Source organism: Indicator indicator, chromosome 8, assembly GCF_027791375.1.
Source record: "Indicator indicator isolate 239-I01 chromosome 8, UM_Iind_1.1, whole genome shotgun sequence".
Taxonomy (NCBI): Eukaryota; Metazoa; Chordata; class Aves; order Piciformes; family Indicatoridae; genus Indicator; species Indicator indicator.
Genome location: NC_072017.1, coordinates 12,550,823 through 12,576,301, shown reverse-complemented (window position 1 = coordinate 12,576,301; position 25,479 = coordinate 12,550,823). Strand labels below are relative to the sequence as shown.

Sequence of the window (25,479 nt, the reverse complement as noted above, 5' to 3'; positions counted from 1 at the left end):
CTATAGAGGTCTAAGGTAAGATTTCTACACTGCTGTTTAATCTCCTAAACATATTACTCGAATTTCAAAAGTTCATAGATGCCACAGATCTGTAGACTTTTTTGTGCCTAGTCCTTTGCTAACCCTTTGATACAATGCTGTATTTACCCTGTTCAGGCAACTGCCTAAACGTTTCTTGGAATAAAAAATATTCATGGAAGATGATACATTCAGGAGAAAGAACACCTCTATATGATTGATTGATTGTTGTATTATAAGTCTCCTATGAAGGCAACAAGCAAAGGTGTGGAATTTTTAAAGAAATGTTATATATAAGCTTAAATACAATACTGAAGTCCATTGCTCTTTAAAGTCTTTAGCATTCCAGTATAAGAATCAAATAAAATAGCTAGTTATCAGTTAAAGCCAATGATGGTCATTCAGATGGAAACATTCTTACAACAATGCATCAGGCTGAACAAAAAAAAAGTTTTTTCCAGAAAAGAAAGTTTCAATTCCCTCTAGTAATCTCAGAAAAATGGGCTTTAGGTACAGCAAGTAATTAATGTCTCTTACAGAATTACAAATTGAAAGACGCTGCAACTTATTATTTTTAGTGTCCTTTAATGAAGATAATTTCCCTACAGAGAGAAGAGTTCTAAACAGTTTGATGCAGTAACACACAAGATTTTTACTATGGCATTCACCCATTGCCAATCACTGCTAATAGGTTACTTTCAAAACCTTAAGAAGCAAAAAACCTTACCAAGCTTGAGTGACCTGTAAAAATCTGATGTGTGCTAAACCTTTGGATAAATAGTGCCAAAGGAAGTATAAATCAAATACTTTGCCTAAAATGGCTCTTTAACAAAATCCCTCAGAGTTTGTTGTAGATGAATTAACAAGTGGTTGGTTGCAGAGGGAGTTCTCTGTAGATGGCAAGCTAATGAATTCTGACAGGTTGAATGGTGCAAAGATAATGGGCTGAGCTGTCCACTGACTGTAAAGCAGAAGCTGATTAAGGGTAAGACTTCAGGAAAACACCCCAACAAGACTGAATCGAAAGGAATGATTTATTTGATTTAGGGCCTGAACTGCAGGGGATAAATTTCTTTACTGAAAATTGATGTGTTAGTCCAATTCAAGCACCTGAAGTTTTACACTGGTATCACCACTTCCTACGTAATTCATGATTTTCTAATATTGCCATTCACTCCTTCTTCCCAAATACAAAGGGTTGCACAAAATTAACTTCATCATCTTAATACTGTCTTTGAAATAATTTCAGATTCAATTAGACACAAAGAGATATTGCATAATTTGTTGGAAAACTTTTTCAAAAGTTTTCCAGAGTACCTAAAATCAGATCCCAGGAGATGAAACAAGTTAAATAGAAGTAAGAGGCATCTGTCAAAGTACTTTTATACAGTTTGACTTCCAGAAGTGTCTTTTTTTGTGTGTATTTAAAATCCAGGCTGATGAAAATAAGACTTTATGTAAGAAAGGTGAAAGAACCTATGTGAAAAGGCTGGATAACTTTTATTGATCCTAGAATCAGTTATTTTCTTAGGTAGAAAATAAAGTTTTGCTTCTAAAGATATTCATATCTCTAAACCCAGCAATAGAAAAAAAAAAATTCACCCCTTTGATCATCATCAGAATGAAAAGCAATTTAAAAGATACTCATTTTCTTTCCCTTTATTCTGTTGTTTTTAGACGTCATTTGCAAATAATACACTGAATTGTTCTAGACAGTGACTTCTGTAATCAGCCAAGGCTGGATGCTATCATCACTACTGAAGTATCAACAGACCAAGGTGCTTTTCTTGTCATCATTACAAAGACTGGGAAAAAAAAATACACAAACCTAAACCAGAAAAAAAAAAAAAAGGAAACAGAAGCTGAATCTGAATCTAATGGTGAATTAGGCAAAATGGCAAACTTAGAAAGCTTTCATAATGAGGTTCTGAAAACGGATCATTAATACCAGTAGGGTGCTGGAAACAACAAAGAAAACTTCAACAAAAAGATTATATCTTACCACTAGCAAACTATAGATAAAAAACCCTTACTCTTCTCAAAAAATGATGTCATAATATTAAACACCTTTTTTTATTATTATTATTAATTAAATCCTAATCTACCTTGAAGCACATATTTTGAACTTCAAGACTTTGCCTTCCAAAACTGTGAACACTAGCATGCAGGACATTTTTGCATTAAACTTCAGTAAGATGTTTCATATAATCCAGAGCAGGTTTGTAATTGGTCAAAGTCTTCTGAGAATTTTATTCATAAAGTCTTAGGTGAAGGATAAAGGGCAAGTGAATATTTCTCATGCTATTTTATTGGAAAAATGATTATGTGGTTTTAATCTTTGTATATAACACAGACATGTAACGAAGATAAGTCCCTCAAAGTCTGATGGCAATACTTTTGAGCTCTCTTTATCAATTCTGCATGCCATTAGAAGCTAGATGAGAAACACTTCCTGTTGAGAATGAGAAAGCAGCTACTGCATGCATAGCTGCAAAATCAGTCTTTACTCCATAATCTTACTGCAGAGGGAAAAAAAAAAAAGGCAGATTTTGGAATACAATAATGAATTGACCTAGCAGATACTTTTTGGGGTACCTTTGGAAAAGCTGATGCTGTGTTAGGTAAGATAAGAGGCTGAGTGGATGACCCCTTGAAATTCCTGCAACAGCTATTTCCCCTCACATCTTTAGAATTTGACACATTTAGTATTCTGATAGCTACTTATATTCCATGCTGAGTGCACAAAAGTGGTTGAAGGGAGATAGAGTAGAATAGATCAAAATTTTTAACTAGAAAAAAAAATGTTGACATATATTTTAAGTTCTCAAGCACCTTAAATTATTTAAGGTTGTACATGCATGTCCCATTCAAAATCCAAGTGACATTATAATGTCACAGAACATTTTTCAGCCACCTCAATCTGCCAGATAGAAGTCAAAGAGCAGTCACTGTGGTGATATACTTTCCAAATTGTTGAAATACTGATAGGAGACATTTTTCCATTCTGGATAACTACTGTAGAAAGAGAGACTAAAAAGACTTCCTGCTTTGTGCAGGTGTTAACGTTATCATTGGCAAAGCATACATGTCAGGCAGATTTGGCTTGACAGTCCAACAGGTAATCTCATCTCTTTTTTGAAGAGAGATGATGTTCTCTTATGACAGTCATGCTCTTGGAAATTTTGGCAGGGAAAAAACTGCAATAAGTGCCATCTAGCTTAAACAACATGATTAGTGAACGGAAGCACTGGCACAAAACAGTGAAGGTCAAATTTGTCTCTTGTAAACTCTTCATCTGCCTTTAGAAATCGGGGGCGGCAAGGGGGAGAAGGCTAGTTAACAACATCAATAAAAGCTCTCATATGAAAAAAAATCAAGTATGCAACAAAATAGATGCTAAAGTTGTGGAATAAAATCACCTGGAAATGATCTTAGAAACAACAAAGACAAATAAACCCCAGAAAATTTAGCACTGGAAGCCCACTCTGAACTTGGGATTCCAATGGATGTGCACAGCTTTGGCTTGCCAGTACTCACAGAACAGCAACACAAAGTTGTTCTTGTGGCTGAAAGAGCCAATGGTATCCTGGTGTACATCAAAAAAAGTATGTCCAGCAGGTCTAGAGAGGTTCTTCTCCCCCTTGACTTTGACCACACCTGGAACACTGTTTCCCATTTTGGGCTCCCCAGTTCAAGACAGGAACCTGCTGGAGAGAATCCCACAGGGAGCCACGAGGATGATTAGGGGACTTGAGCACCTCCTCAATGAAGAGAGACTGAGAGACCTGGGGCTGTTTAGTCTTGAGAAAACTGAGAGGGGATCTGATAAATGTGTGTAAATATCTGAAGGGAGGGTGTCAAGTGGAAGGGGCCAAGATCTTTTTGGTGGTACACAATAGTAAGACAAGAAACAATGGGTTCAAGCTTGAACATAGAAGATTTCACCACAACATGAGGAAAAACTTCTTTACAGTGAGGGTGACGGAGCACTGGAACAGGCTGCCCAGAGAGACCGTGTCCTTCTCAGAACACATTCAAAACACACATGGATACATTCCTGCTTTGGCAGGGGGGTGGGACCTGATGATCTGTGGAAGTCCCTTCCATCCTCTAATGTACTGTGGTACTGTGATCAAAAGCAGCTGCCTGTATTAATAGGACTTTTGTGACAATTCAAGCAGCTAAGGATAAGCCAAAGGGGAATGCAGTGTGTTGGAACTGATTTTGATTTTAGATAAATCCATGGATTTGAGTGACTGGAACACAGTAGGCATGTAAATACAGTGACATAAGAAATCTTCCAGTAACCATTGCTAAAAACATGTCTTAGAAACTTTATTTTAAATACTTTGTTTACCAGCAGAGTCGACTTATTTGAGCAGAAAGTGCCTTGAGCATCTGGACAGAAAATAAAATACATTTGTCTCTTCTTCTCAAGTATAACTGGCACTAAAGCTAATTTTTTCCCCCTAGATGTTTAATACATCAATCATACTTGGCTTTTGTGGAGATGTTGCAATAAAACGAAGACAAAACTATCTGAATTAACTGAACTATTCTTGGGACTTGTTGCAAATTCAGTAGCAGGATTTTGAGTGTCCTGAATATTTTCTGCTCTCAAAAATATTTGAATCATAAGTTCAGGTTAGACAAGAAAACAAAAGGAAGACAGACAAAAAAAGAAAAAAAAAATCTCTATAATGGCTTTTAGTTTCAGGCATTCCAGTAGTGACAATACACAGTTCAGCCCCTAGATCTGCAAAACATTTAATCATAAGTAAGCTTCAGGAACAAGCACTGCCTGATTGGGGCATTTGCTTCCTGAAAATGTCTGTGTCGCAATGGAAATGCAGAGAAAAACAAACCAAAACAAACAAACAAAAAAAACCCCACCCCACACAAACAAAATCAAACCAAAACAAACAAGCAAACAAAAAAACACAACCCACAAAACAAACCAGGAATAGCCACCCTCCCCCTTCTTCAATTGTACAAAAAGGTCACGCGAAAAAAGAAACTTCAGTGAAGTCCTCTGTGAGATGCTTATACTTGAAAGACAGCAGGAACCAAGTTTCTAAAAAGGTCCTTAGCAAACTATAAAGTCTTGCTAACCTACCCAGGTTTTCCTGAAGCGGACAGAATGGACTGTTCCCCCATCAGTTGTTCCCACAACACAAAAATTCTCTCCATCTTACGGAGACAAAAAGAAGACACTTAGTAGTAATATAGAGGTCCAGACCTCTATGCATGCTCATAACAGTACAGGAGGTACATGCACCCTACACCTTTGAGCTGAAAAGTTTATCACAAGAATACTCTTGCAGAGTTCAACTCTCCTGTTGTTTGCTTTGCTCTGCAGTTTGGGTAGAGAAGCTGGTACTTCCTTTCCACCTCTCAGTTGTTCTGAACTGCAGAGTCCTGTTGGATCAAGTGGATGGGGAGAGCAAAAAGTGTTGCAGAACATGCACATGGATAACCCACACTGCAAAGCTCCAGCTTCTGGTATGCAACTTAGTCTTTTCTCATGTGCATGTTTTATTACAGGTGATTCTCATCCACCCTACACAGTTTGCAACTGTAAACAAAGATGTCTAGAGGACTGCCAATCCCAGTGTGGTATCCAAAGCCCCTACAATGATGTAAAGCATGCTGAAAACGTGTAAGGGATTTTAAATGCCTTTATATGGAAAGACTAAAAATAAAGACTTCTTGAAGAGAGACATTTAACCTACTACCTATCCAATAAAGTTCTGTTTTGGTTTGACTAGGCAGATGTTGTATTGAATAAGGAAGTACCACAGCTTCTTATGGCTTGAAATGGCATTTAAACAGGCAAAGATAACACCAGGGAGGGGGGCCAGAAGCAACATCAGCTGCATCACACTGTCACAGATGTAGGAGCTGAGAACATCAGTTAAGGATCTGTTTGCTTGATTTAAAGCAGATTAAGAAGGAAACTACAAAACTCTCTGGTGCCACAGACACCCCACTTTAACACAACAAAATGTGGACAATGCCACTATCAAAATCTACTGTGAAACTCTTAATTCAATGTAAAAATTCAGCAGGGATGAATTCAAGGGGGCAGACAGCTCGTATACATGAAATAGGACATTGAAAAGAACAGTTTGAGATACTTAGTGCATTTGAAATTGTTTGAAGATAAATATATTAGCATTCTGCTAAATATATCGTATTCTCACTACTGAAAACCTAAACATCTGCAGCCAGGTGTTAATGCAGATGTTAATTAAAAATTAAATTATTATTGTAAGGGGTGCTGCTCTCAGCAATATCAAAGATATTGTCATGTAACAGGGGACATATATTTCTGTCAGTATATGATATGCACAGTACACTAAATAGGCTTTTGGTCTGCCGTATCTCTTACCCAACTGTAATACAAGACGCAGCTGTGGCACACATCTGGAATGAATAATCTGCAAAGAGCTCCAGAAAACTGCTGTGATCAGACCTCAAATAACAAATAATGGCATGAACCCAATTTATAATTACTCGATTGCCATCCTTTTAACAGGGCCATCTTTTCTGGTGCTTCTGCAATGTTTACTACATGGAAGCTCAGTCCACAACAGGGGCAGTGTAGATAAGTACGAAATTGGTAAACATTATTCCTATTGCTATGTAATTTCATTTCTGTTGTCATAAACATAAGTCTCTCATCTTTTTCCTATACATTTTCAAATTAGTAGATAAGGCTCATGGCAATGAGAACACGAGACTGTTTCCAGATTTGTTCTTTCCTCTTATATTAGGAGTGATGTTTTCAATATTTAAACCACTATCAACAAAGGGACAACTCCAACACTTTTTAGAAAATCTGTTTACAGCTTACAGCTGTCTTAACAAATCCCTGAGTCACACTAGCAGCTTGATTTGTGGTCTACTCTATGTGACCTCACTTTGCTATTTAGTTTCTTCAAGGACAAGATTTTTTTCCAGGGATGTGTCTGATTTGCTGTTCTTTTGCCACAGCGAAGATTTGGCTGCTAATCCGAAACTTCAACGGTAAATGTCGTTAATGCTTGAATGTAAAAAGCATGTGAATTCTATGATGATAATACTTGGACTTAAGTCAAAGTCACTCATTGTCTCTTAAATTAAATCAATGGGATAAACATGCATCAGCAGAACAGAAACTTTCTAGAAAGTTTTGATGCCTGCAGTTTATGTGCAAAGGGCTTAAGTGTATAAAAGAAGGCATTACTGTCTTCTCTGGTTGTGACTTTTAAATGATGTCATGCCTATATTTTACAACTGCTCTATTATTCTGCTCTCAGTAGAATTTTCACACAAGGATATTCACCACCGACTGGTATTTCAACTTCTTTACAAGGACATAAACAATTTTATTAGAACTTTAAAAATTCACAAGCTCAAAGTGGCCTGCATTTCTTGCTGTAAATCCAGTCACAGATGATAACCTGCAGTTTTCTGATCATGAGAACGGCTCCCAGACACACCAGTCTTAAGAGAAAACAGACAAAGCTGAAAGTAAATGAAAGGCACTGTAGGCTTTCCCAGCAACTACAGCAAAGTGGTTCTTGGCCAGACTGAGAGGTTCATCACCAATTTCACATACACATGCTTTAAAACATTATTAGCTTTATTTATATGAGTCATCTTAGCGAGAAGAAAAATGCAACTTTAGCCCATCTTCTGCTTTCAGCACAGCCTACTATCTTCTCTGAATTTTCTGATTTCAACAGCATGGTAAGCTATGCAAATGTGGTGGGAAACATGACACCATTTACTTCACCCAATAAAACAGAGAATTTAGGGCCAGCTCTCTAAGAAATATCATGAACTATAGACACTAGTGCAAGAAATAAGGAAATATGCATTCTGGGGCATATTAGACATTATTTGAACTATCAGGTGAGACATGAAAAGCAGAAATATCCAGAAGTTGTATTTTCACTGATGCTAGCCAATATGAGGCAGAAAAATCAATTAAATGGCATGGCTAAAGGCTAAAGGGGTAGACAGCAAGCTAAAAGTATTCACATGAGCTTTTGAACTTTTTATCACTAGTTATCACCTTACATATTTAATTCAATGATCTTCATGATGTACTTAGCTCAGAAAGTTTTAAATGTCATTATAAGGAAATACTGTAAATAAAGACTTTTTGAATACCTGTAATCCAGTAAGAAATGTTTAGTTACACTGATACTGAAGTGACCATACTGTAGTGGAACTCAGCAATCACAGACTCATGAACTGCATTAGATATGCCATCTATCTGATGCCTCTCTAAATTGTATCTTTTGGAACAATTCCTGAGAAAACAACCCCAAATTTTTTCCAAGGTTTAGTTTTATTGTATCATCTCATCCAAAACCAGCTGGGCAGACCTAAGTAGGAAATTGCCTCAATATGTCATTATGAAAGAACATCTATCTACACAGTTCTTTTCAAGGCCATTTTTTGAAGGTGTATTGGATATATATTCTCTGAATAAAACACTTTTGTGAACAAAATAGTTTTATAAGAATGGGTAATTGGGGGGAAAAAAATCAAATATTTTCTTTTAAAGTTATAATCTTGCAATACGCAGGGTACATTTTCAGAATATCACAAACAGCACAAGAAGTGTTTTTTAAATGTTTAGGAAGATCAGGACTGAGTTACATACTAACAGACTCACAGATCACACTCACAAAAGTGCAGAGAGAGTACCAAATTTGAAATTCAGAAATTATATATAATGGAATATGTTCAAGAGTCTGAACAACCAAGTCTATATACAGACTATATAAGTAATGGGTCAGGAATATGGGGTGGGGGGTGGGGAAATCACAATCTGCCATATTCAGGATAAATTACTTACCCAAAAGATAAATTCAAATATTTCTACCCCACCTTTAAAGTGCTACAGAATAAATCATATATAAAGTAACTTAGTATCCAGTGTATTTAGAGAATGTATTTCTAAAGGTTTTTAAAGGGACTTAAGTTAATGAGTTGCATTAATATAGATACTCACTTTACAGAGATAATAGGTGCCCCTCAGATAAGGCAATCTGACATTGTGCCTTTAAGATGTGAAGGGATCCTAAAAACCTGAGGTGAGATGACCTTAGTGGAAGCAACAGTCCAGAATAAGGCCAGTTCTTAATACTTTTTCTTGAAAAGTTCTGCAGTGCTAGTGAAGCTGAAAAGCTTCTTTTTGCTAAGCCTAAATATGCTAAATTAGGCATCCACTGACAAAAAAATGCATCCATCAATGAAAAAAAAAAAATTCTAACTGCAGTGCCTGAAATTCTTTGAGGGGATTTGGGGCATTCCTGAGCACTGTACCTTTATAATGATTCAAAATACGCAAATTTCAGAAGAATTAATTTTGGTCAATAGATTTAGAAATACACCTACAAAGGGAAGAACCATAATTAGTGTGAATTTGTGTTGACAAATATTATACCACAGACCTAAGGCACCCTTCCAACTACAATTTGTGTTGATCTTGAAGATCCTAACATAACTATTAATAAATAAAGAGTTTATACACTTAACTACAAATACTTAATAATCAAACAGTGGTGAAAACAAACCAACTTTTCTGGGTAAGTAAGATTCATTCTGGCAAAAAAAAAAAAAAAAGCTGAAGAGTCAGCAGAACTGGCCACACTAGTTAGATGGTATTACACTTCTTTTTTTCTCTTTCCCTTTTTTTTCTATATATTCTTTTAGGGCCAAAGTCAGCTGTGAAATACTGGAATACTTTGACAAAAGAACTAAGAGACTAATTCAGGGACATCACAGGCATCTGTGTAAGAGCTAAGACCATGATACAAACCCAGAGTCTGAGGAAGCACTGAATAAAGTAGTGGTAGAAAATAGTAAGTTGGATTAGATAACATCAAGGACACAGCAAAAGGAATCAAATGCATTAACTTTATGTTCTCTCCATGGGAAATCAAGCTGATGACAAAGAAGCCGCAGTCATAGTCTGGTACAAGGCTTCTATATGACACAGAGGTGCTGTGGAAAATTATATTCCCTGCCCAGTTATTTTAGATAAAGAATTACTTACTGCCCTGCTGAGACAAAAACACTGTTCCAGAATGAAGCTGAAAAATGTTCATGGGAACAAAAAGTATTGGAACAAGTAAATTCAACATCAGAACTGGGATGCTACACACAAGCCAGTATCACTCAAACAGTGAAGTTCAAAATGGCTTGGGAACTGGCCTTTTGAAATACTACTGTAGGTGCAATAGGAGACTGACAGTTGTTACATAAAAAATAAACACATTCTTAGCTGAGAAGAAATTACTTACCATTGCACATGACTCAAAGAATTGTCAACAAATACATGAACTATATGGGTCAAAAAAGACCATAGAGCAGTTTGTGTAAGAGGGAGTAAAAAGAGGTCACCATGGTTCTTTTTCTTCTTCAAATATTTGATTAATGCTGTCTATGGCATTCCTATCCATAAATGCCTATTCCATCTGGATCTTAAATTAGCATGTGATTGAATATCTTTCTTGTCCCAGACTAATTTTTGACACTGTTTGAGTTTCTTTTACAAAGTATTACAGGCTCCTACAGAACTTGCCAAGCTCTGAAAGCTGAATATTTATAAGACCCTTTGGCATCTATAGCATCTTCAGTTCCAAAGTCAGAGGCCTCATGTTCAATAAGGCTTGGACAGAATCATCTCCATGGAATACACAGATGCTTAAAAGAGAGTCCTTACTTTTAACCAGATATGTCCAGATTTTTCTAATACTAGAATTTTGGGAAATATATTTGGAATTTTTTCTTCCATACATAGAAAGGCCTAAATCTTCTTATCTCATTATATACTTCTGGCATCTTTTTTCATTGTAAATAGTTTGCGTAATGTATACACTTCTGCTCAAAGAGCCTTCCAGTATATCAAAGAAAACCAAACAATAGTCAGATGTGCAAGTAAAAGCCCTTGGTGACAGAAGAAACTGGCAGAGACTTTTCTTTTTTCTAGATTCACAATAACAGCAAATGGGAATTTCAGGTGCAAAGAGGCAGGTTCGAATTTATTCTTCCGTTTGCTCCACTTAACTAAGACTCATTTCTAGACTCATATTAATTGTGTGTGTGGTGGGTTTTTTGATTTTTTTTTTCCCCAGTGGCCATAATCCAAACTAGAACTTGAAACAGCAAAAAGCAAAGAATATTTTTCAAAAAATTCTTGTAAGACACTTGCAAAGCAGTACTGCAGTTCAGATAGTCCCAATCATTTTTTCTTAATTTACTACAAAATTCTTGTATTTTAATTTTTTTTTTTTACTAAAGTTATGTTATTGTTCTATCAGACACTGTTGGTAGCAGTTATTAACTGGAATGCTATCAAGACTATCTATCTCTGTAGAAAACACCTTCCTTGCTGAACATTCCTAGTACTTCACAATGATGTTTAAACTGAAGGGATTTGATGTAGAGGCAGAATAAACATAAAGTGCTAGCATGTAATTTTTTAAATCATTGCTTCCTAAGCGTAGTCACAGTTTAAAATTATGCAGATTTGACAAGACTTGATGTAGAAAATATATGCTGAAAAAAATGGCCAAGCACTGCAAAAAAAGCAATAGAGGCCAATGGATTTAGCTATTTTCTACACTGACAGTATGAAAGTCATAATAATAAAGCATGGTCTATAAAGGAATCTAATGAAATTTAAGGAATTACAAGCTTTGGCTGGGAACAAATATGGAAGGGAAGTCATGACAGATAGGACATTAAAGAGTACTAAAGGGACAAGTCCCTTTAGACCAAGAAATAGCAGTCATGTACATAGATGTTCAGAAATTTAGTATTCAATGTATTGACACAGACTGGAAGAAAAGGTCACTTCTGAACTCTGAGTACAAATATAGTCAATGAAGTCTATAGAGGACCGGGAAGACAGTTCTGGAAGACAATAAGGAAAGGGAATCAATGTCCTTTTGTTAAAACTTCAGTAGATGTTTTAAGTCTGATCTTCTGAAGAAGCACAAATTACAACACTGGACAGCTTGCTTACCATTTGTTGTCAAAGAGCTGAAAAACAACCTAAAACTGCTTTAAAACTCAAAAGAAATAAAGGCCAGAGAAAATGGCAAAATAAGCTGTGCCCACTTGCATTTGTTATTCAGCACTTCAAGTATGCTGGATAACATATTGTTTAGCTTTAGTTACGAGCAACAAAATGTAACATCATAAATGAACAGGTAGGAGAATTTAATCAAATGTATTCCCTTAATACTGCAAATGAAAATGGTCAGAAGCCTGGTGGAATTCAGATGTTCCTAAGAGAGGAGGTCCTTCTAGAAAGTCTCCTTGTGACAAGTATTATGATGGGGTCTAGTACCATGCACATCCATCTCTCAGGGATGGTAAAGAAGTATCCTTGAAGTAGCAGCACTGTTCTACATGGTGGACAAATATTATTTCAAGTAGAAGCTAAAAAGTAGCTAAAAACTAAGTTGGAAACTAAGCCGGATAATTAATTTCAGGGCAAAGTAAGTCAGGCTACTTACCAAAACCAGGATACTTATCAAACAATATTAACTGAAAAAACTCACTCAACCTAAAATGCTCTGGGCTTAGAAGGCTCCAATTTCTTTTTCAGGAGCAAGAGAAATAAAAGGAGGCAAGAAAGTATGAGAGAGAGCAGCACCATTTTGAGGCTGCTAAATGAATGACACCCTCTTGACAAAAAATCCCCTTGAATGCCAAAGTTTGCAGTGAGGTCCTTTCCACCATGAGTGACTTACTGCAGCTGTCACCACGGGGCGGGGTGTGTGGCTTTCAATCCTGAGAAGAGTCTCCAGCAGGACAGACTGACTCCAGACCTAAGTAACCACATAGTTACATATGCACAGAGAAGCAGCTTACTTCTAATAATTAATTTCACATTTACACCTGTGAGAGGAAGGTTGGTTTCAGGATTACTGCCTAATTCGTGCCCTATTATTAGTGCCCTATTAACTGACATTAATCTAACTTTTCCAGTCATGTTGCATTCCTTATTGGCTCATTTGATGTTGTTCTTACCTCCGTAGAGGCTCAGAGTTTCTGAATGTAGATGGCGTATTTTTTTAATTCACAGATGATCATTAGATAGTCCTTTATTTCCAGTAACATTCCAGTATTCTAAAAATGTCATTTTTTTAGTGTTTCAAGAAAAAGCAGTTGGTCACACGCTCCATTTGCACTTACCACATGAATACGTAGAAATGTGCCTACAAAATAAATACTTAATAAATAAACATGTCTTCAGAATGGTTTTTAACTTAAATTAAATACATACTGAAGCTGCCACCCAGTGTTATTACTGGAAATTCCATTTACTTCATTGGAACACCTGTATAAGAGAGCAGACTGAAAAAAAAAAAAAAAAAACGCACAAAATCAAAACCAACCCAAGCAAGTTCAGTATTTGGAGATTTATTTGCAAGACAAGCAAGTTTCATGCTTTTGAGTAAAGTAAGCAAACATCTTCTTCAGTCATCACAAGGAATGGTCAGCAGTTCAAAAGAGAGAAACAGGTGGAATCTCTGTGAAATTTGAAACTGATGAAGAAAGTTTTCTGAGGACAGGAGATAATATGAATATCCGAATTAAGGAAAGGATCCTAGAAATCCATTCCCTGCTTTGGTGGCAATCCATGATGTTTTCTCTGCATAATAATGATGTGTTCAGATAGCTATACTCCAATAAGCATTCTAGCAGGAAAGTCCTGTCAACACAAGAGCTTTAGGAAAGTACAAGAGAAAACCTGCTAGAAAAGTTTACAACAAAGGGATATATCACTGTTGCGAAAAATGTACAAATTAAGCACCAACAAGCAGATTGCAAATTCTACATCCATTATGTTTCCTTCAGCTTAGTGTATTTGCTTCCTTTTTTTCCTATTCATACCTGTGCATTTACATGTTTGCCAAATTCAGCCACATCTTCACAGCACATTTTAGATAATTATTGCTGCAAACAGTATTAACAAGGTGCAAATGCAATCTTTGTATAACTGTATAATCTACTGTAGATTATTACTAAGTATGCATCATAAATTCTTACCAGAAGTAACTGCAAAACCAGCACTCAACCTTTCTTTTAAAATGTGAGTATTCATAATGTCTCTCACTATTCTATTATTACAGAGTATATGAAAAACAGCCTTATAGAATGTGTAATGGACCCCAGAAGGGAGAGACTCAAGTCAGTAACAACTCTAAAACAAGACCCTTTCAGGCAAAACCTGACAGTTCCACCCCCAATGACAAAAATACAGGGGGTGGGGGGAGATCACCACCAAAAAACCCAAAACTTCACCAAAACCCCAAAAAGTTTCAGCAGCAAAAAATACAGGAGTATTCACTTTCACCTCTCTTCAGCACAATACCCCATGGGTATGGTTTGTGCAAAAAAAACCAAAAAAACAAAAAAAAAAAAAAAAAAAAAAAAAAAAAACACCAAAAGGGTTGAACAGAAGTACAACAAAATTCTAGCAATGTCCAAAAATAATTGAACAAAAATGTTATGGGAGAAAATATATTGACAAGTATTATGCCATAAAACCCAGGAGAATAAAAACAGATTTCTGGCAACCAACAAAACGTTCATAGTTCACAATCTTACCAGGCACTGCAGAGATTCACAGTAGTGGGATATGCTGAACAGGCAAGAGAAAAAGGAATCAGAAAGGCTGCAAAAAACAGGAGTAGGATGCACACAAATTTGTAAGAGAAGCTACAAAAGAAACGCCCAACCAGTTGCTGAAAAAGAATGTTCAAACCCCTTTGCTGCAAGAGAGCTCAAGAAAGCTTGACTGCAGTTTTTCCTGCTCTACGTTAGGTATTTAACATATGCTAAGACACAAACTTGGTTCTATCTTCTCTGTACTTACCAGTACACAGAGATGAAAAGCTGTTCTACCCAGACTGATGAGGATTGCTGTGTTAACTCTGTAGTCCTGGACACTTACATGCAGAATGGTTAGAATGGAATGAGCACAGCCAGTGAAACCATGCTGACATGACACTCATTGATACAAAGATTACAAATTACAGAAACACTGAAGCTGTCCTAATTTATACCATGAACTCGATCTACCACATGTATCTAGGTGGAGGGAAGATAAGGAAAGACTACTGTCCCTCCTTCCTGTCAGACATGCTGAGTATTTTTCTTCCTCCTACGAGAGAGATCCTCATTTCCAGAGAGTGTGTTTATTCACAAGCAATATAGACAAACGCGAGTTACAGCTTGCCAATGGATGCTGCTTTAGGGAAAAAAAAAGAAGAAAAAAGGAAAATGAAAAAAACATTTTCTGAAAAAACACCCAATTAGAAGAAATATTTCTAAATGCAGCTATATCTGTAAATTCATAAACTCAAAGTATACCACAAAATGAAACAAAATTTCATGAGTACCTTCTGCAACATGCTAAAATCCAGTAGGATTTACATATGCTTTAACATAAATGTGTTTACTGTACATCCCCAAAACAAGACAGCCAATGCTAAGAAAATCCTTAGCAACAGGTGTTGAAATGCATCACTTCATCAGGATGGGGGAATAAGATGGATTTGGGAGGCACTGCAGGGAATCTCAACAGACAGGAGCTGTTTGTTACCGATTTCAGTAAAACCATATTTTGCTTTTAGGGAAGGTGTTTCCAGAAATGAGGCATGCTCCTAGGGGTAGTGCTCTCCCACAGAAGAGGAAAGGTTATTTTCTAAATAACTTAAAAGACTTTTATATCCACCTTTTATGGACTAGCCTAATGACAGCCAAAGGTGATGTTTTTATTCTCACTAATTACATGACTACAGAGATGTTAAGTAATATTGAGTAACATTGGTACAAATGCAAAAGTACATAAACTGACAGAGTACATTTAGGCAAGTGTGAATACCATTCTTGAGATAGAATAAGGAGAAAAAGCTGTAACTTAGGGTGAAAGGTGATTCTGACAGGATTTGTATGAACACTACACCTGGAAACTCGACTTGATGACAGAGAAGCTCCCTTTTAATCTTTTGTTTTAAGTGAGAACTGACACAGAGATTCAGGGAAGGTTCAAAGATGTAATGTGGCATAATGGAAATGTGAAGAACATAGGTTTTGTAAAGTTACAAATATGTGAAGCTGCATTACAATACGTTACAATACCCAAATTACAGAAGACAGACCCCAGAATTACACAGACAGATGTGGAAACATGCCTTTAATGTAAATAATTGTTATGGTTAAGACAGAACATATTAATGCAAAATACACATAAACTGCTAATAAAAATAGGTGAGGGTTTTTATTTACATCCAAAATAAAAAAAAAAAAAAGGCAACTGAAGAAAAAGATTAATTTGCAATTATGCAGGTTGGAAAAGACTTTTAAGATCATAAAGTCCAACCATTATGAGGAGCACCATATCTAGACAGCTTTTAAATACATCCAGGGATGGAGATTCAACCACTTCCCTGGGCAGCCTGATCCTTTGATAACCCTTTCAGTACAAAAGTCTTTCCTAATGTCTAACCTAAACCTCCCCTGCCATAACTCGATGCCATTTGCTGGTCCTATCAGTTATGGCTTGTGAGAAGAGACCAACAACCACCTCCCTACAACCTCCTTTCAGGTAGTTGTAGAGAGCAATAAGGTCTCTCCTCAGCCTCCTTTTCTTCAGACTAAACAACCCCAGTTTCCTGAGCTGCTCCTTATGAGACCAATTCTCAAGACCCTTCTGTGGACCTGCTCCAGCACCTCAACGACTTTCTTATACTGCAGTGCCCAAAACTGAGCACAGTACTCAGGTGTGGCCTCATCAGTGCTGAGTAGAGTGGGATAACCACCATTCTGGTCCTGCTGCCTACACAGCTGTTCCTGCATTTCAACAAAATCCAGTCTCAAAATACGTCTGTGGATGTTTTCACTTAAGAAAAATAAGTAAGAAGAGTTCTGAATGAGTATAAAAAGGTGTTGCAATTCTTCATTTTATGAGTGACACTGTCATGTTTGACTGAAGGGGCAAATAGTGGATGTTATTAAAGGAAGTTCACATGAAGAGTTACACACTTTCCAACACTTCTAACACAGAAATATCCATACCCTAACTGTATTGGGCTAAGAATATTCCTTCATCTCTAAAAATGAAATAGTTTCTTTTCTCCCAGACACAGATAGGAAGATGAATGTGTCCTTAAAAACACGACTAAGGAGAAGAAAACTGCTCATCACTCAGTCTGGGAAACAGGAACATCAAATGGAATACATAGCTACTACCAGGGAGGAAAGAACATTCATAATTCTTCCCCAAAACACACACAAAGATAGGTATCTGCTGAAACTTCTGTATGGTGTGACTGGATACCTGTCTGCAAGGTTGATGCCCATTCATTACTTTGGCCAATGGCTATAGAGATGGCCACCTCACCTGGCTAAATAACATGGTACTAACAGGTGCACCATAACCACGGTAAGCTAATGCTCAGGTGAAGATGAAATGGCCAACTAACAAAAATAACATCACTGACAGACCTCAGACAATACCAAGCACCCAACCTTTGTCAGCACAAAGCAGAATTCTTTTGCTTGGTAACCTCTCCCTGAAGACCCATTAGGTTTGCTAACCTTGCACCTGCACCCCAGAAGAAATGTCAAGGTGATACAAAATAAATAGATCTTGTATTTTAGCATCACACATAGAATCACGTGTACACTTCATGCAAAATGATGTTTCTCTAAGCCTAAATTGAGAAGTTACATACTCTGCCCAACTTGCACACCAGAAGTAGCTAGTCTCTTCAAAGGTATAGGCAGAAAAACTAAATATAATTAACATAAAACCATCCTTAAAACTGCTTAGTATGTACTTGAATAGAGAATTACAGTACTTGATCACACGTAACAGGGTTTGAAATCAGCTGTTTAGTCTCTCTTCTGTCTTACAGAGCAGGGAATCTTAGGAGTTAGGTAGGGTTCATTGGAGTGCTTGGGTAAAGCACTGAAGAACTTTCTTGGAACTTGAGCAACAGAAAAGATGGAGCCCTCCGTGGTCAAAAAAACCCAATCCACTCCCCCTCCTCAAAAAAACAGACAACCTAATTCAAACCACTTACTCAAGTATAGGACCCTGTGAGACAATCAAGACCTGCATTTTTAGGATGATTATTGATAAAGTAATAACTATTTTTAAAAAATCTTATCTAACTACATGACTTGGTACTGTATTAGATAATTTATAGGATAAAAAAAATGAAATGAAAGTCTTTCACATCTGGTTCAAGGTGTTTCTTCAAAGAAGGGGTATACATTTACCTTCTCTATATGGATAACAAACTTCATTATAAAAACAACAATAGGCCATAAAACTTTGTACCCTTACCAGTCATTATTGTCATAAAATTATTTAGATGTTATGGAAGTCACTATCTCAAAGTTGTAAATAGACTTACTGATTATACTTTAGTTTCTGCTTCACTTGAAAAAGATTAAGAAGTTTGCAGAAGGCTTATCTGAATGCAAGCATACTGGTAAAGTTTTTGTGTATATTTTGTCTATTCTTGAATCTAATAAGATAATCAGATCTCTTTTTCAGTCATGCAAGGTAGGAATGTTGATTATCCTGCTGAATTGTAATACCGCCCATCTTGTGACTTCAGGAGGGCTAGATTTTGAGGTAACACTTCTTCAGTAACAGTATTTTTATTATAGTCCCAAGCACTATTTCACTACACACTAAATACAATCTCACTTGTTCATTAAGTAAGTAAACATTAGAACATTAACAAACTGTTTTCAGTTATCCCAAAGAATTCTTAGTAACTGTCGTTTTCCTGAAACAGAAGTTGGTTAATCGTGAGCGGAAAACGTGGAGTTTGAGCAGAAAACGTGGAGTTTGAGCAGAAAACGTGGAGTTTGAGCAGAAAACGTGGAGTTTGAGCAGAAAACGTGGAGTTTGAGCAGAAAACGTGGAGTTTGAGGCAGGGCACGGATGTGAGTAGAAAGAAAAAACTGCCAAAAGCAAGGGTAATAAGGTTCTTAACAAGGTTGCAAAATTAAACTGCAATACATAGCATTGAACTGACACTGCAATGTTTTTATTGCCCTAGGAAAACAATCCTCATTGTACAGACAGAATGGACACTGCCACATCAGCAATGGATGCTTACTGTTGATAGTGTTTTCTGTCACTAAACTAGACTTGCTGATGATGTCTTATGCTAGAAAAACATGAAAGTAGCTATGTTATAACAAGACAGAAAAGTGAATAGAATAAAAAAGAAGCAGTAAGGAGGTAAAAGATGAGAAATTGCTAATGGAAAAATTAAAGATAAATTAAAGAGAAAAGTGACAGCCCCTCAAATAGCCAGAAAGAGACAACATCTAGTGTATAGTTGTCTGCTTGTAAAAGTAAACTACAGGAAGCAGCGCCTCTAACAACTTCAGAATGCAGAATCTAGCAAAAAGAATAAGTAGGTGACTTTGGCAGACAATAGTAAGAAGAGTATTCATTTGAAGTACTCATCCTGCCTTGGCTCACTGACAGTGCCATTTAAGCAGGTTTCTGAAGTAAACCTTCAATTCAGTAAAATATTCAATCAAAACCAGTCTGAGGAACAGCTTTATTCAAACTATATTTTTATGCTCAGTTCTATTCAACAATTGGAAAAGTTGAGCATCTCCACTGGACATTTTCACTTCTCCCAGACAGCTTACCATTTTTAATACTGGAAGTTATTCATGTTTGAAATAATGTTCAGTCACCAACATGTTCTCAGTTTTCATCAGAGCCCTGAATTTGTGCTACAACTTGGTCTTCTACACGTTATCTCTCGAGTCAAATATTTGTTGGGCTACTCATCTCTCAGGGCACAAAAAGGCGTCCAAGGTTCACCTGTAATAAAAACAATGATTCCATTAGTCTGAATTCACCACAGGAATTTCATTTATTAGCTAAAACAATCTTTTATAGATTATTTAAAATTATAATTTTAAAACTAAACAAAAACAAAACATCATCAAGAACAATCATATTCTGAAAAGGCTGATGAAATCCTCAGTCTGATTATCAAAAGATAGTCCCATTCTTATATTTAAAATTTCTTTTCTAGAAAACGCACTAAGAGGAGAACACTGTCCAATCAGATTCTTATACTGGTCAAAGCAAATCCCAGGGTCAATTTGAAAAGTCTCCAAAATAAGATTCTTATTGATAGATCTCATCCTTCAATTCTGCAATGGCTGTACTATTTAACAAATAGTGAATTAAAAAAAAAAAAAAAAGTAGCTGTGCTCCTTAGATCTTCCTGACCTAATGCAGCCAAGGCAGATTTAGCATACAAACACTGGTTTTCCCTTTTTCATTGACATCTTGCTCAGAAAAGTAGGTAACACACAGGTACATTTAAGCATGTGTGCAGTCCTAGTGAAGTTAACTGCATCTTGCTGCTGAGGACCCTGGATCCCCTACAATGTTAGGCTTCCTTTCTGCCTTCTTCACTAGTGACAAAACCAAGAGTTTTAGCAGCAAAACATTTGGGTGAAAGACGGGGGAAACTGGTAAAAAGTACAAAAACTCAAACACATCTAGCACAGAATAGAGATGGGTGAGAAGGGAGTGAATGCAGCTTTCTGCCTGACACAGTAGGTGCTTGGTTACCAGCTTGGCACAAGTACCTCTATGATCCCAACTTGTGTCACATGTTAGCAGACAGGACAGGCTGAGAAGAGTTAGAGTGAGACTGCTGTGGCTCCCTTTTTGCCTGCTTCAGGCTCCCTTCTAACACAGGGGGCTGTTGGAATGGTAGTCAGGGCAACTTTGGACCTCCACACATGAAGCACCCAGGAAAAAGCAACTCATCGGCCAAAGAGAACAGTTTCAAAAGGAAGAGAAAGAAGAGCAAGAGGTTTAATAGCACTCCAGAGAGCTTGCTTTATTGACCTGAAGAATGGTCCAGTCCTGCAATCACCAAGTACCCAAATCCCTCTCATCACCAAAATAACAGGTGCACATTAACTGACATTTTAATGTAACAAGAGGTAAACTAATCTCCACAAAGACCTGCAACTCCTCCCTCATCTTGTTCTTGATGCATTGTTTTTTCTTGGTGTGGGTAACAACAAAGGCATAAGGACACTAGTAGTCACTGAATTTGTGTATATTATTAAATCACTTCAAATGATCTCTTTAGTCTGCTGAGATGTTTTAATTCAATGTTTCAACTAAAAACTCCACTTATTGCAGAAAGTACTACTAGTTCTTTAATACATCTCCCCTAAGGCTAGTTGTTTCATGTTTCAGGGTAGAACTGCTGAATGACCTTTTCTGATATGGAAAATGAGACACATTAGAATGATTTACACCAAATTTCATTTTAAAATGAGCCATTCTCATTCCTTTTTAAAAATTAATTATTCAGGAAAGCACATCAGTTTAAAATTCAAGTTGTGTGAATGTGTTATCAAGATATGGGCCTTAAAATCCTTATGCCTTGAATGTTTCCCTTGAACTTTGTTTCAAAGTTAAAAGATCACAGACATCATAAACCAAATTCAGTCTTTGTGAAGGCCAGCATTAAATTGCAGCTGTTCCCATCAGGACTGAATTGTGTCAGGCGCCTGTTAGGTTACAAAGCCACCATTAAAAAAAAAAACAAACAAACAAACAAACAAAAATGAACAACAACAAAAACAACCCCAACAAACCAAAAACAACCCCCCAAAAAACCAAAACCAGACCAGAATTATGAAACTCATTATAAGTCAAGTACATTAAATAAAAGAGAATCCTACCAGTTGCATCATCAGCTTCTGTGTCTAGAAGAGCATCTACTGAAGCCATGCTTGTGACTATGAAGGAGTCTGTAGTATCAGACACTCCTCGCTTGCTGAGACAAACTTCTTTGAGATACTGACATCTCTGCTTTGATCAGTGTCTTTTACTAACCTTCTGACTGTCAGGAAGGTTTGTTGAGAAGGTTTTTCTAGGCCTTCCTACTGTTCCCCAGAGCACTTTTTAAATCATAGGTCCACAGATTCAATTTGTAGTTATCTTCGAAAAATATTTATATAATATAGAGTGTGACAAAGGTGAAAGGTGTTTTCCCCCACCAAATCCACCTTTTTGGTAAAGTGTTAGATACTCCTTATTTCTGTTAGGCCTTTCTTGAAAAGAAGAAAATCTTCAGTGAAATACATTTTCTTCAGGAGGTATCTTCTGTTCCTCCCTGACCTTTTTTTCCAGTGGAATTTTCATCCTGTGTTCTTTTTTTCCTCAATAAATGTGCCAGCAAAAGGCTTATTAATATCAGTTGTTGTATAATCATAAGGGTTTTTTTCTTATTACAGGTCAGTAAATAGTTGTAATTGTCTTCAGAACTACCAAGTTACAAATTAGTTGTGCATATAAATCAGATTATTTTCAACATAATCTCTTCCTCAATAATCTGAATTAGTCTCTATAAGATTTAGGAAACTTTCTTCTTTATACTTACAAATACTATGCCAGAGTTTTCTATATACTTATGCCTTGTCATAAATTTACACACCTGAGTAGCCCCACTCTAATTCAATGCCAAGCTTAATAGTGATGCTCATGTAAGTTATACCCAGGCATAGGTTTCTGCAGGATTAGTCAAAAAACACTTCACACACTTCTGAAGCATATTAATTACGTTCTTTCCAAATTTTCCTTTTATCTGTATACTAAAAGTAAACCCCAAAAATCTTTACTTTGAAGAAAAAAACCGAAACTTTACAACTTTAAAAAACTGTTACTATTTATTTTTCTCCTAAAATGGAATTTCATCTACTTCCTGTCCTGTAGAAAGTACCTACTTGTTCTAATTAATCCTTAACTTCAGAGGGTAAACCAGTATCTAGTTCAGGTTCCAGTCTAAAATAATTAATATTCAGAAGAATGCTCTATTCTCCTAGCTGTGGGAAGTAACTGTTGCCAGTTTGCTGAAGCTCTTAACAACCACTATGACAGAAAAGGCAAGAACAAGAAACGCAGTAAGTGTGAGCAAGTGAGCACGTGTTGGGGTTCAAGAGGCATTACGTGAGATCTACAGCAGAGAATATGCACACATATAGAGTCCAGTGATGCAGTCATGTTTCCTGAGAACAGGCACCATGTTTATTTCAGGCTTATTACCAGACATGTCTATATTGCAAACTCCCCACAGAAGTGCTGAAGTATATATTTAGTAAAGGGGGAGCACAGCATCATCCTTTCCCCTGGCGTAACCCCAGTAATATGCCTATCTGAACCCTTCCTCCCTCCATGTGAAAATCTCTCAGGGAACAGGGGTAGTCAAACGCTGACTTGGACTTCTGGAGTCTGATTCTCTTCTCAAACACATAGTGTTGTAGCGTGTAATCCTGCCAGCTCCAGTGAATGAAATTTTTTGTCAATGAAAGCAAGAAGAGAACATAAGTTTTAGACTTCACGTGAGTGGCAATTGCATGGAGAAAATAAATCAACTTGTTAGTCTTTGTTTTGATCCTGGTGCTGGCACCTACTGTGGCTGAAATGTACAAGACATTTGAATTACCTGACTTAACCTTAGAAAGTTACAAGTGCCACTGTTTGCCAGAGTCCAAAAAAACACATCTTTATTAGGCTAGATTATAGCCAACCTTGGGCTCAGGTTCCCTCTCAGATAATTTTTAAACCATTAGCCAATGAACTTAGTGGAATTATAGTAAAGAAGCTGATAGACAGTTGTGGGGAAAAAAAAAAAAAGTAAAAGCAGCATCTCAGTCTCCATGGAGTGAAACCCTGCTTTCATTAACAACACAGCTCCCTTCACATGATCCTGTAATTTTTTTCAATGAAAGATGCATTGGGTTTTGAGTGCACAGATTTGGTACACGTGCGCAGCAGCTGGTCTGACACGATAAAGCAGAATGAATCTGAAGAAGTTCCTGCGTGCTTGGCCAATAATCCATGAACTAAGAGGGATTTACTCAACAGACCATCACAGGTTCTATCCTGTCAATAATTCAAGATTTTTATTTTTTTTTTTTTAAGAACGTGCCTAAATCTGTTTTCTGTCAGATGTTTCCCATTCCCCAAAGATGGGAAAGAGGTGAACAAAGAAAATAAACCAGCTGCCTTAGACGTTTTTTTCTGAATCCTGCAAAGTCTATTACTTGGCATTTGATTGATTTGATGCTCCATCCATTATAGATGTTATTTGAAGCATTTCTTTAACTCAAAGAAAACCAATAAGAAAAACAGCACCCAGCATGCACAGGCACACTGTGTGTCACAGCAGCATCGCCAGAACCACGTTTAAATTTCATTCTTAATTAAGGTTTACTTGCCTTTCATTTTTGCTAGGTGGGGACTGTCTAGAGCTAAAAATAACACCACGGTTCGGTGGCAGGCGCTAAAAATACCCTTACCCGCTCGATCACCGACTCGGAAGGAAAGACGAAGCCCTTGGCATCTGTCACAGCCTATAACCGCTGGTTGGGGATGAAGGCAGAGCGCGCCCAGCCTGGAGTTGCGCGCCCGGGCAAAGTTTCGCCGGCAAACGAAGTGGGTCCGGCACTAACTGCCGCGGCCCCCCGCCCTGACTCCGGGCGATCCCCTCAGACTTCCCCGCCGCCCCTTACCCGCGTTCCGCAGCTTCTTGTTGCGGTAGACGGAGAGGATGACCAGGAAGTTGCCCAGCAGGTCCACCACGATGGTGAAGATTAGGACGGCGGCAAGGGTGGAGGTCACCCACGGGGGGCGACGCGGGGAGTCCTCGGACGGTGGGTCCCGCGGGAGATCGGAGCTGTTCAGCTCACTCCCGTTCACTCTCATCCTGCCGTCACAGCCTCTCCAGGGCAGAGCCAGGTGCTGCGAAGGAGGCACGCCTACCAGCGCTGCCTACCGCGGGGACAGGTCGGGGCGGAGGTCCCGGCTGCAGCCACCCATCCGCCGCGGGGCTACCCGCCTTAGGGCGGAGCGGGGCTGGCGGGAGCGAGCGCTTCGCCCATGGCCGCCGCAGCTCTCCAGCGAGGAAGTTTCCCCGAAGTGTGCATGTGCAGCGGCGGGACACTCTTATAGCCTGCCCCGCGCCCGCCGCCCCGCCCGCCGCCGCCGCCACCGCTGCCGCCAGGTGACACCGAGACGCCCCCGCGCCGGCACGTGCACTGCCGGGGCTTCCAGCTGCCGCGCGGCGGCGGCGGCGCAGCGCCACAGCGCCCCCGGGCGGCGTCCGACCGCGCCCCGCTTCTCCCATTCATAAGCCCGGGCGCTCCGCTCCATTCAGTAGCGGCCGTTCCATTCAGCGGCGGAGGAGCGAGCGGGATCAATGGGGGTTTGCTGTCTGCGGCTATGCGGTTTGCTGTGCTCGAGGCTATTTTTAGCTCTCCTGGTTAACGCCGTCTCTTAATTAGGCGCTCGTTGAACTTCCTCTCCCTCCTCCTTCTCCATCCCCCGTTTTTATTTAGCATCGCACTCGCTCGGTA

General features: G+C 38.1%; 1 protein-coding gene across 1 annotated transcript in view; it reads right to left on the bottom strand.

The window, feature by feature from the left end:
* Window positions 1–24,829, bottom strand: part of MTNR1A (melatonin receptor 1A) — a 50,170-nt gene extending 25,341 nt beyond the window's left edge. Inside the window, exon 1 of the mRNA XM_054383022.1 lies at window positions 24,637–24,829. Within this exon, the coding sequence (XP_054238997.1) occupies window positions 24,637–24,829 (193 nt within the window). The remainder of the gene's footprint in view (window positions 1–24,636) is intronic.
* Window positions 24,830–25,479: the final 650 nt, after the last annotated feature.